This window comes from Poecilia mexicana, unplaced genomic scaffold (genome assembly GCF_051168715.1).
Source record: "Poecilia mexicana isolate PSO_F unplaced genomic scaffold, ASM5116871v1 scaffold_3, whole genome shotgun sequence".
Classification (NCBI taxonomy): domain Eukaryota; kingdom Metazoa; phylum Chordata; class Actinopteri; order Cyprinodontiformes; family Poeciliidae; genus Poecilia; species Poecilia mexicana.
The window spans coordinates 17,239,526-17,252,374 of record NW_028263372.1 but is presented as its reverse complement, the minus strand read 5'-3'; the positions used below and the strand labels follow the sequence as shown (position 1 = coordinate 17,252,374).

The 12,849-nt window shown below is 39.6% G+C and overlaps 1 protein-coding gene across 1 annotated transcript; it reads left to right on the top strand.

Annotated features, from left to right (window-relative positions):
• Positions 1-2,415: 2,415 nt before the first annotated feature.
• LOC106928131 (uncharacterized) lies at positions 2,416-6,860 on the top strand. Its single transcript, XM_015004191.2, has 2 exons — positions 2,416-2,692; positions 4,624-6,860. The coding sequence occupies exon 2, from the start codon at positions 4,632-4,634 to the stop codon at positions 6,246-6,248; it is 1,617 nt and encodes a 538-aa protein (XP_014859677.2). The 5' UTR covers positions 2,416-2,692; positions 4,624-4,631; the 3' UTR covers positions 6,249-6,860.
• The last annotated feature ends 5,989 nt before the right edge of the window (positions 6,861-12,849 follow it).

Genomic DNA, 12,849 nt, shown 5'->3' with positions numbered 1-12,849 from the left:
GGTAAATGAAAAATAGATAAAAGAAAATGGGTAAATAAAAAAGGGATATATGAGAAATTGATTAATGAAAGTGGGAAATAGGAAAATCGGGTTAATGGAAAAAGGAAAAATGGTTAAATTAAAAGATAGATTAATGAAAAATGGGTAAATAGATAAAGAGATTAATGAAAAATGGGTAAATGAAAAATAGATAAAAGAAAATGGGTAAGTAAGAAAAGGGATATATGAGAAATTGATTAATGAAAGTGGGAAATAGCAAATCGGGTTAATGGAAATAGGAAATGGAAAAACGGTTAAATTAAAAAATAGATTAATGAAAAATGGGTAAATAGATAAAGGGATAAATGAAAAATGGACAAATGAAAAATAGATTAATGAAAAATGGGTAAATGGATAAAGGGATAAATGACAAATAGATAAATGAAAAAGAGAAATTGGGAAATTGATAATATGAAAAATAAATAAATTAAAAATTGGTTTAATGAAAAAGCTAAACTATTTATTTAACAAATTTTTTATTTATTTCACTCATTTACTTCATTTTTTGATTTATTTTACTCATTTTTTATTTATTTAACCCATTTATTTATTTATTCAATTTTGGCGCAAATGGCTTTCCATACTTCTCTGCCCCTTTTGACAAAGTTTAGCCCTGCTGTCAGCAGGGGAAACAAACAATCTTTTTTCTTGTTTTTGTTTTTTTTACTTTTAAATGCGGTAAATTGAAAAAGAGATGCAACGCATTTTAATAAGTGCAATTTATACAAACTGAGTTGTCAAATAAAAACTATAATAGTTTCTGTGAAAGTGATAGTCGTGTGATAAATACTGAAGTAACAAATGCATGCCGTTTGCGACTTCACTGAAGGAGATGAAATGTTCATAAACTGTCAAAACTTCTATCTCCGAAAACTGATTGTTTATGGGAAATGAAAAAGATTTTCTGCCACGTCAGTTAAATGTTCGGTCACATTTTCATGCTTCATGGTTCTTCTGGTACCTGTAGTAGATATCCATCAAAGGATCTCCAGGAGATCAAAAGAGTTGATTCATTAAAAATTGCCAGCAAACTTCAAATTCAGAGTTTTGACCTTCGAACAGAAGAGGGTGCTGTTTGCTCAAAAATACTCATGACATGTTTAACCAAAACCACAATGACGAATCAAAATTTTTTCTTAATGCCTAATCTATCAGAAATTTATAATATATTAATAAAATCAATTTACTTTATATCTACACTTGTTCAGCAAAGTTCAAAGATATTTTCATTTCGGTCATTAAGTCAAAATGTAGCTTTTACATTACACCAGGGCAAACATGGTTCTAATAAAACATGCTTACTTTTTACTGTCTTACAGTTGTTTCACCCTGAAATTTATCTATAGCAAAGCTAAACCAATACAGGTATCCGCCTGCACTCACCTGTGATTAAATACAAGGTGTGGCAGTTTTGATTGGTCTCACCAAAACCTTAACCCGGTTGTTTTGTCTTCCTTCCAGTTCCACTGAAAGAAATCTTAAAAGACAGACATTTATGGGTGAGTGGTCATGGACAAAGCTGATCTTTTCCCATTGTTTGCGCACAAAAGTCCCCATCCTGGGACAGAGAAAAGACTCTGTGGCATTTTCTGAGGTATTTTCCAGAAGTTTAAATGAGGTCACGCCAGGTGTTTTCAGCGTCTCCTGTTTTCATTTTAACGAGACGATCATCACCTGTGATCGCTCCAACGGTTTCCCGAAAGACCGATTATCGTCATCGTCACATGGCATGCAGCATGAAAGCAACATTTTCAAAGATGACAACATAATTATCTGTAAGGGTCAGCTGTTGAATTTCATAGAGTCTCACCCTCAGCCGGCTTGTCCCATTAACACACAGAAGGCAAATAGCAAAGAGGTGCAATTGATTAAGAACACGAGAATGGTTGTGACAAACATGCAGCCCTTTCTTTTATTCTTTTTGGGGGGGTGGGATACAATCTAATATCGATCTTTTAAATTGGAAACGTCTCACCATAGCAGTGGACATTTTTTATTTTATATAATGTTGAACTATATTAGAGAATGTTTAGACTTATTCTTACACAATAGGCAAGCCAAAGGCATCAGGGGAAGTGTAATTTACACAAGTGTGCGTGTGTTTTGTCTGGTAAGGTCCTCAAGGGTTTTTCCTGACATGATGCATTTCATGCATAATTTACATTACACAAATACTTCCGGGGATTTACAACTAACACAATTTCCAGACTAATTTGTTGTGGGGGGGGGGGAAAGCAAGATGACGTGAAAAAAAACCCTGCTGTATGAGAAAAGAAAATGGAGGTGGTCAGTTTGTTATCGCCCCTGTTTGTTAAAAAAAAAAGGGAACCATGCGCTGCAGTGGGTGTATGTGTGTGTGTGTGTATAAAAGAGAGAGAGAGAGAGAGAGAGAGAGGGAAAGGGGAGAGGAGGGGTTAAAGACTGGGAGGTATAGATTGCAGACGGAGCGGTACTGGGGTTGGCTGGATTGTGATAGCGACAGATGTCCAGAAAACTGCGAGAGGGGGCACTCCTCCGTAACAGCGCACTGCACCTCAGAGAGAAGGAGCGAGGGGCGGAATCTGCAGCTGTCACTCCAAAGGCTTACCTCCATTATCACATCCACCCGGAGACTGGACAAGAAGCCCAACTGGTTCCCCAACAAAAGACACAGGTCAGTCACTGCAAAACTGGATTTTTTTTTTTGAGATAGAAAGAAAAGAAAGAGATAAAAAAGAGAGATAGAAGGAAAAGAGAGTTAGAAAAGTATAGACAGTAAGAGAGTATCTTTTTTCCTCAATTTTCACCGTTACAATGAGCCTGTTAGTGTCTCTTCTTTCCAGCTGCGCTTTTTTTTTCTTCCTCAAACATGTTCAGGCGACCGCAAACCTTTATAGAAATAAAGCAAACCTGAAATAAAAGTTGACACAATCGAGTTTATTATTAATGCTCCCGCATTTCCAGACCCTCGTGAACAAAAAAAAAAAGAAAAGGGGAAAAAAAAGGGCAGAGCAGCTGAGGGAAGCGGCGGTGGGTGGGTGAGTTGGTGGGCTGGAGTGGTTGGGGGGATGGAGACCTCTCTGTTACAGCTTTTCAACCCTCATGTATTTCGTGGCGAGTGTGTATTTTAATTTCACTAGCTAGACCTGCTGTAGCCTATATATGGTAGTGTAGTATGTTTAAACCAGAGTCCACCCCCCCTCAGCCCCCCACCCACACCCCTTGCCAGATTATCTGCTTTTGTAAGTGGGAGCAGCTATACTGGTGAGGAGGGGGCCTCATCCTTTGTTACCGGCCGGCATGGACTGCCTGAGGCTCCATTTGTATTTTGCATGCGACTATCTCTCCAGCATGAGCTGGGTCTACATTTTGAATTTAGTGTCCAATATTATCCAAACACCAATTGGAATAATAATAATAATAATAATAAAAAGGTTGAAAAGACATAAGATGAAATGATTACCCACCTAATTGCTTTGTTTAACATGGGATACACCCAAAAATGGCAGGACTTGTAGTTCTGCCATTATGAACTATTATGCTTATAAAATGGTTTTCATTATGGTAAATATTTGCTAAAGCTTATTCCAGTTTAGTAGCCTTAATTGCTTTATGAGAGCACTATGGACAGTTCCCCATTTTTTCCATCCCCTGCTGTGGTGGTTCCTGTCACTTTTGACATTGAGACACATTGAAACATAAGAAACGTAGCTTTTAAAGATGACACACAGTTGCTGGTTTTGTGGTGTAAAATGGACCAATGGGCAACTCGGTTTGCTTTTGTCTAGTTCACATCCAGACTTGCTTGTTCAACATTTGCTGAAACATTATCCTTAACATAAAGTTGAACTTCCTGTTCTCTTTGGAGTTTTTGGTGCACTCTGTGGCAATCCCTGCACTATACACTTCCTCTAGAGGAAACACCGTGTTGAGACATTAACTTAAAAAAAAAAAAAAAAGAAAAAAACTTTTCCATTTGCTTCCATTCACAAACAGGGATTCGCTGCTCAGACAGAAGATACAGTTTTTCAAGATATGCCAGCATTTGAATGGTCACCAATTGCTAAATAGTTTCAACATTTTTCATGGGAGGAAATAAATATTTCTGGATGTAGATCATAGATCTCAGACTCATGGGCTTGTTTGGCACCAAGCCTCACCAGACATTCCTGAAAGGTTGCAGAGAGTGCAGAGCTGTCTGACCTCCCTTAGGTTCCCATACATTAACATTTGTTTTCAAGCCAGGCTCTTTCTGGCAGAGATCCGTTTCCTAATTAAACTTCTTGTTCTCTTCCAGACAAGACACTTCTCTATTGAAGTGGCAAAAAAAAAAAAAAAAAAAAAACTTTTTATTTAAAGGAACCAAGTTTTCATTTTTGATGAAAAAGAGGAAATGTTACTTTTATTTGTTATTTCCTCATCATATTTTTGATGAATCAATATACTTTTATATTCTATTAGACAACTGTGATGCATCTCATGGGACGGCAGTTGCTGAATGTCATCTGGTTTCAACTTAAATTTACTTATAACTAGCGTGCTAAGATGCTGTTATGCTTTACAAAATCCAAAGGAGAAAACACTTTGTCTTATTTCTTCTCTCAGGAGTCACCATGGGAGGCAAACTGAGTAAGAAGAAGAAAGGATATGACGTGAGCGACCCTAAAGACAAAAAAGACGAGAGTTCGGCAAGTGGTGCTGGTGCAGAAGAGTCTGCTAAAGTGGAAGATGGAGCTCCACCCACAGGAGCTGAGGAGAGTGCTGGGAAAGATGGTGTGGTAGAGGAAACTGCAGTGTCAGCAGACGCCGCAGCAACAGAGGCTGCAGTACCTCCAGAAGAACCGAAATCTGCCCCTGCAGAGGAACAAGCTCCTGCAGCTGAAGAGGAGGCAGCTCCGGAGCAAAAACCAGAAGCAGCTCCAGTAAAAGACGAGCCAGCTGCTGTGGCAGTGGAAACGACTCCAGCTGTCGACAAACCAGTTGCATTATCAGAGAAAAAAGCACTTGGTGGAGAGGAAAAGGAAGCATCTCCTGAGAGAACATCTCCAGTGGCTGAAATAGTCCCAGAAGAGCCTAAATCTGCTCCCCCAGAGGAAGTAGCAGCAACAGAGCAGAAAGTAACAGCAGTGGAAGTAACTCCAGTGGAAAAAGTAGAAGCTGTAGTTCAAGAGAAACAAGCTCCTGTAGAAGCACCTTGGGCAGAACAAGAGCCCACTGCAGCTGCAGAGAAACCAGTCGCAGCCGAAACTGCTCCAGCAGTGGAAACAGAGAAGCCACCAGTGGCTGCGGAAGAATCTTCTCCATCTGAGGAACCCGTGAAAGCCCAGGCCGAACCCGAAGAGCCCCTAGTGGTAGGGCCTCTTGATGCTCTAGGATCTGTGCCACAACCAGACGCTGCTCAGGTCAGCACAGAGGCAGTGTCTGAGGATCAACAGCCAGAGCCTGAACAAGAGACTGTCACTGAGCCAGAAGCGATTGAGGTGGAAAGAGTTTCTGCTGCTGCAGTGCCTGAACCTGAATCAGAGGCTGAGCCAGTGGCAGAGGTAGTTTCCCAACCAGAGTCTGAGCAAGACGCAGTTCAAACTACAGAGGCAGAATCTACAAAAGCACCAACACCAGAACCTGAGCAAGACAAAGAGAAGAAACAGCTAGAAGAACCTGAATCCCAACCAGCATTGGCGGCACCTGAGACTGTTGAAGCAGAATCATCTGAGGCTTTGGAGGCTGTGGTAGAGAATGCCTCCGCAGAAAATCATCATGCAGAAGAAGAATCTGTTTCAGCAGAAGTCCCGGGCTCCAATGATGCAAATGAGTCACAAGCTGCGGAACCCGTACCTGAGATTGTCATCTCACAGTCTGCCTCTGCTAACAACATGACTGTGGAATCTGATAAGACAGCTGAGACGTCATTGGAAGAAGTGCCTGGGCCGGAGCCTGAGAAGGAAAGCAAGATGGAAAATGGAGATTTAGGAAGCCCTTCCTCCACGGAGAATGGGGTAGATCCAGTTATAGCGGTGAATGGGGAGTGTGCCGATAATACTAATGCCGTGGCCACGCGTGCAGAAGAATTTGTGAATGGGAACGAAAAGTCAGAGGAGAGGCCTTTTGAGGAGCAGCGCGATTTTGAACTGAAAAAGGACGTGAACCTGTGTGGGGATGTCCAGGAAGTTCCTGACACAGTCTCAGACATGGTAGAGAGTCTCAGCACTGAGGTCACCCAGGCAGTCTAAATTGAAACCTCCTTGTTTCGGCACTGTGAGTCAGTTCAATCATGCGATGGTGAGAGAAAACCACCAAGGAATCACAGACAGCTACGCTTTCTGAAACGCTTTAACCACTGCACTGTTTTTAATGGTAACTCAAGAAAAAAAAAAAAAGCTTTTTTTTTTTTTCCTCTTGGGTCGCCAAAAATGTAATGCAACCACTTTATAGAGAGTGACGAACATGTTGCAATGGAGATGAAAGTGCAACGAAGAGATTCGAGTCGGTGTTTTTGGTGCAGACAGACAGTGGAGCTGGACAGCATGGCAAAAAAAAACACACACACATTAAATATGGTATTGAATGAATGAATACATTTGTGTTTGAGACAAATAAATACTGCAATTGGAAAAAATTGGTAATTTTTTCAATTACCCAGTCTGGGTAATTGGGGGAAAAAAAACAAAAATTCATGAGTAGCATATTCTTGAACTTAGACTTTCATATATCCTTTCTATTGCTATATGAAGCAAAATGACGTAAATGTTTTGGCCTTTTATAATAATTGTACTTGTAAGGACTGTTAATTTTGAAATGATTGTTCAGAACAGAAAATAAAAAAGATTGATTGTTGTAGTCCACAGTGATCTCCATTTTTTTTTTTTATTTCATGATTTCTTACATCAACAAGAAGGTTTGATAGACCAAATCAAAAAAGATTTACAATTTAGAATTTGATATTTCAAGTCATCCAAATAGTGACATAAACACCACATGTTTGAATTGTTTATTTTATATATTAATTTCTCAAATAACACCAGAAGTTTGAGGTCCAGATCAAAATTTTCGTTAGTTTTATTTTCTGTTTGGACTACTTGAGGCTGTTGAACAGCAATGAGCTCAGTGTTTTTCCTTGGCCTCTGAAAGCAGAGCAGCAGCAATGTCTAAGATGATGGTCCTCGTAATTTCAAACAACATGTTGACATTTGCTGTCACTGTGGCTCATAAATGCCTTAATGGATTAGAGTTAAGGTGATTATTCATGTCTACACCGACTGTCAGACCTCTGGACGGGAGAGAGTTCTGCAACCTGCGTGTCAAAAATGAGCAAGCGAAAAGACGCGAACATGCTGAGCAGAGTGTTTGGATTTTCAGAAGCAAAACCAGTTTTTTTTTTTTTGTCACATCGCCTTTCCTCATAGCTGAAGCACACGATACTAACACTTCACAGATCCATTCTGGGGAAGGGGAACTCAAGGAGGGGGGGAGGGGCAGGAATGCATGCAGGAGGCAGAGAAAAGAATGAAGAGGCTGGGATGGGGAGGGGCTTTAGGGGATCAAAGGCGTTGATGTACCGTGGAGTTAAAACAAGAAAAGGTCATTTTTTTACAGAGTTTCACACGCTGAATTAAGAGTTTGGACGTAACGAGGTCCAGTATATTGTCGTGCCTTGCCCCTACAAATGATCTCAGCTGAAACATGTTTTGGTACAGTAACTTCCTTCTGTGACATGAACTTCCTGCGTGGTGTGTACATTTGATTGATTTGGATTTTATAACTAACCATTTAATACCAACTCTGAATCTATTTAATCTTCACCATTCTGTTTAGCCCGTTGACTGATGTGTAATATTTGACTAAAATGTTTTGTTTGATTACTGACCTCCCCTGTATTATGCGCTTTGTTTTGTGATAAGACATCCTCAACTTATTTTCTTCTTATTCACAGTATGTTAAACCCTTACAGAATAATCTATTGAAATAACAATTACAGATCAGGTTTACAGTGAGTTCGAGCGTAACAAATACTATTGTAACCCAACCGTGGAAATCCCACTGAACCATAAAGTGAGCACATCAAATCAACACTGTGCTGAGTCTATTTGGTCATTCTCAGAATTGGTGTTAATTTAACTCTTACAGTTATTTCAACAGGAGACTGAGTCATTTCAACACTTGAAACAGTTATAATTATACTCAATCTCTTGTTGAAACGACTCCGAAAGAAATGAAATTAATACCAATTCTGAAAAGAACCAAACGGAGCCGGCACAGTGTTGATTTTACTCTGCCAGAGAGACCTGATAGTGATGATACAAATGTCCCATAAGCAGCTCCATAACGGGCCCATCCGCATACCAGCTCTCTCCGCTTTCATAGAAAAATATGCGGCACCGCATACTTATGACAGGAATGCTGTGGAGAGGGTCTGGGGCCAGAGACGCTCAACTTCCAGGGAAGTTTTCTGTTTTGCTTTTGAAAGGACTTTATTGTGAGTTTCACTCAGAGAATCCTGCTTTTGAAGTGATTAAAACTGAAATCAGTTACTTTTCATGAACTAAAAGGACGTAGATCGATTCTTTGAGGATTTTTTTTGAGATACATTCTGTTGTCAAGTAATTGCTGCAGATTGTAATACTAAAACATATTGATTATATTAGTTTTTTATTCTTTATAGGAAAAGGGAGGGACACAGTTCTTAGTTTTAAAAGCTGTTTAAAGTTCCCTTTAGTAAAACATTTAATGTAGAAAACAAAAACAAATGAAACACCCATCAAAAATCTATATAAAATCCTGATATGCTTATTCTACCATCTTTTGTTTTAGAAATAAATAGATTTCTGATTACTGAAGACGTATAATTTCAACACTTCTTAGTTCACTTGGCTTCATTTTCTTTAGCTATAGTGTGTGTGTGTGTGTGTGTGTGTGTGTGTGTGTGTGTGTGTGTGCGCGTGTGCGTGTGTGTGTGTGTGTGTAGGTGAGTGTTTGTGTAGGAGAACAGAGTCCTTGTCTTTTGGCTCCTGATTTACACACTGCCTTAAAGTTGCATGTTTGTGAAAGGCCAGCTGCACTGCCTGGTTACCCTGACACTATGTGCTCTATACGCACGCCCCTGCACAACGCTCAGACTGTGTTTCAGCCTCTTTCTCCCTGTGAGAGGACTAGCCTGAAGGCTTTGGTTATCCCCAACTGATGCTTCTGAGAAGGAAAAGAAAATGTGAAATAAATCCAAACTTTGCGTGTGTGTGGTCGAATCTTGAAGGCATGGAACTATTGATTCAGGTTGTTTTTGTCGATAAAAGCGAGGGTTGGAGTTCACTGATCAATTCTCAACTTTTGCTGTGCAAACACGAAGGCAGAAAGCTCTATTTATTTTGTAAAAACTAGTTGCCTGATCTTTAGTTCCATTAGGTTCTCCTCATAAACAACTTATTCACTCCTTCCTCTTTAACATGGCTTAATTTTTAACAGTGTGCCACAATTAAAGTGCTTTACATTTGTCTGTTTAAGCAGAGCCTTAAATATAACCAGTAGCCAATGCAGCTAAAGGCAACATGAGAAGCAGTACCTTACATTGTGAAGGATATTCGCTAGTCTGCCTTCACCCACATGTATAAACACGGTTTTGAATAATGCCAGCTCTCCCTCTTTAGCTTTAACAACATTTTCTCATACCAGAGTTACACATCAATGTCCCTACGGACCTTGCAATGTGATCTGGTGAACAGCCAGACTGGAACAAGAAGAGGGCATCCTCAAGCTGTTACCAGAAAGCTGGGAGCAGGAAATTGTTGAAAATGTCTGGGTCTGCTGAAGGATTTAGAGCTCCTGGATGCAGCTGCTCTCCCTTTAAGGCCCATTCAATACAAAAAAAAAAAAGCTTTCGACAAGCTGTTTGAGTTTATCTTAAGACCACATGAAGTTTGAAGGCCTGTACTGACACAGAAAGTTAGCGCGCTTCTTGCTGTTGACTCTGGGACATTTTACTGAGCTCTTAAGAGCCACCCACTCTCGGTTTTTGTTTGAAACAGAGCTAGAACTTATACACATGGTATCGTAACAAGTGATCTGATTTTGTTAATACAGGCACATTCAGTCATGTTGTAAAACCCACTAAAGTCATGAGATCTTACGTTCCCTGCTTTTTTTAATTTTCAAATGCATATTTATAAAACTGCTATTTTGTGGCTGTTACAAGGACAGCGCTTCAAAAATTACAACTTAATGAAGAACATTTGTTTTCAGTCTGTATAGATTTGTAACTTACTCTCATTAAGGTGGTGAGCACCACAGGGCACTGTACTCTCACTGTTCCTTTTCATTCGGTTCCTCTCCGACTTCCAGCACAAGTCAGAGTCCTGTCACCTGCAGAAATACTCAGATGACTGTGGAGTCAACAGCTCTTTGAAAAATCATGAATGAGTTGCAAATTTTAACTTCTCTTTGGGATTAATCAAGTATTTTTAAATTCAATTTTATTCAATTAATTGAAATTAATTCAATTTCATTCAATTAAATGAAATGTTCCTGCTTGAAAAAATATGTAAAACTGCATATTATAAAGACAAGTAACAATACACGTGTTCCAACGTGATGTGCGCAGCTTTAGGATATAATAAGAGTCAGGCAGCTAAATTATAGCACATTATCACTTATTACTGAAACAGCAGAGTGGCAAAGCAGAGCACAAGCAAGGCATCGCCAAAAACAAATAACTCTCTGTACATTTTTTTTTTTTGGACTCTTTCCCTTCCTAGACAAAAAACACACATAGACAAATGTGGCACTTGTTATTGTGCCTGCAGGAAGTTCCTCTCCTTCCTTCTCTGTAAAACATTCAGGAGATGCACTAAGTGATGCACTAAGATCTGCAAAAATAAATTCATTTCCTGTGCAAAAAGAGAGATTTCTGTTTAAATCTTTCTATTTTTTTTCTTCAAGTCTGTTTTTACACACATTAAGGCTTTAATGTTTCCCCTAATTTGTAAATTAGACTATTTATCTCTACTTGTGGCAATAGTAGAGCCCTGGATGCATTGATGTGGGCATGTGTGCTTAAGCTGTCATTGTATCAGGGAGAGCAGAACCCTATTAGAAAGAGCCTGGTGGTGGTCAGGATCAATATTGATCTGCTGCGCTGGTCTAATGGATGCTGATTCCTTCTTGTCTGTCCAGAGATCCCATCACCTTTAGCTCCTTACACATGCACATGCTGTCTTTCAAACACACACACTCTCTCTCTCTCTCTCTCTCACACACACACACACACACACACACGCACACACACGCACACACGCACACACACACACACACACACACACACACACACACACAAAGACACTTGTGTCCAAATTCTGCTGAAGCTGCGGCTGCTGAAGAGAGTGAGCACTTACAGCGGCCCATTTTCTGCATCCATGAATGTGTGCTTGAGAGACAGGAATGAAACTACCCATTATACTCTGTGGAAGCAGAGTGTAGCACTAATAAGTTACTCACTAAATATGATTTAAAAAATGTATAAGAAGAGAGAAACACCCAAAACACCCTGGACCGCTGCTTATCAGTACAGACTTAGTTCTGGGGTTAGCAGAGTCGTTTGTTTTTCAGGAGCCCTGCTCCGGTGCTGAGATCACAAAACAAAGCAAGTATCAATGTGGAGGTTATCTCACCTTTCACTTTGGCTCAACCCCTGCTGAGATTTCCAGAGTTCAGTGTTGTATCAGCAAGCTTTCGGTGTTGCAGTGTACGCAGAGCACGGCTCCAAATTGAAAGCTGAGATGGCATCCATCTGCTGCGCCCATCCTTTGGTTAGAGTGGATAATATCTTCATTTCCAGCCCAGCCTTTCAATGCAGCTCTAAACTCGTGGGAGGACAATATGCTGTTCAAAGCACTTCTATTATGAATTGTGTTTGCTACTTTATTCTTGAGAGACCCTGCCAATTTAAGATATTACTTTTATAACTCCCTGGCATTTCTCATATCACGGAGTAGCTGTATGGTTGTATGAAGAGTCATTTGAACCTGGAAATCATGAGTGAGAAGGAAAATGGAAAGCTATATTGCATCCAGGAAGTATTCATAGCACTTCCATTATCCCATATTCTGCTATGTTACAGGCTTATTCCAATTTGTACTAAATTCATCTCTTTCCTCAAAAATTCGACATGCCAGTAGCCCATTATCCCAAAGTGGAAAAATGTTTTGAGTATTTTTCAAATTTATTTAAAAAGAGAAAAACAAAAAAAAAAAATCACTTTTTTATAAGTATTTACAGCCTTTGCTTAATATGTTGTTAAGTGCTTCTAGTCATTAGAAGCACTCAAAGCACTTTACACTAGAAACACATGAGAATAGTTTGAGTCACAAGTATAAGCATATTCATACACTCATGTCCAGATTGGAAGACAACTCGGGGTGTAATCATTGCTGTAATCGAAACTTAACAGCGGTTCAACAAAATATTAGTATAGTTGTCTCATTCACAAATCCAATTGGACTCCTACTTTTATCTTTAAGCTGGGTTGACAAATAAGCAGCCTTTGTTTTGACTGGACAGACAGGAATTAAAAATCAGTTTTGATTTGGAGAGGGCTTTACTTGGTAATTACAACGTCTCTAAGCACACCTCTAAGTCACAGAGGACAATGTTCAAAAGTCTTTTCAAAAGTCTCGCAGAAACGGAATAGTTTAAGCACACAAAAAAATGTATCACCACAAATCTGACAAGCTGACCAAGCGTCGTTCTGATTAAGCTTCTTGAAGACGTTTGAGGTTCATTCATACATAATCAACTTCCACTTAGTTCTCACTCAGCACTGCCGGATGAGGGAAGTCATTGACTGCC

Coding starts and splice junctions, on each gene's coding strand:
- LOC106928131 (XM_015004191.2), top strand. CDS start 4,632: ATGGGAGGCAAACTGAGTAAGAAGAAGAAAGGATATGACGTGAGCGAC.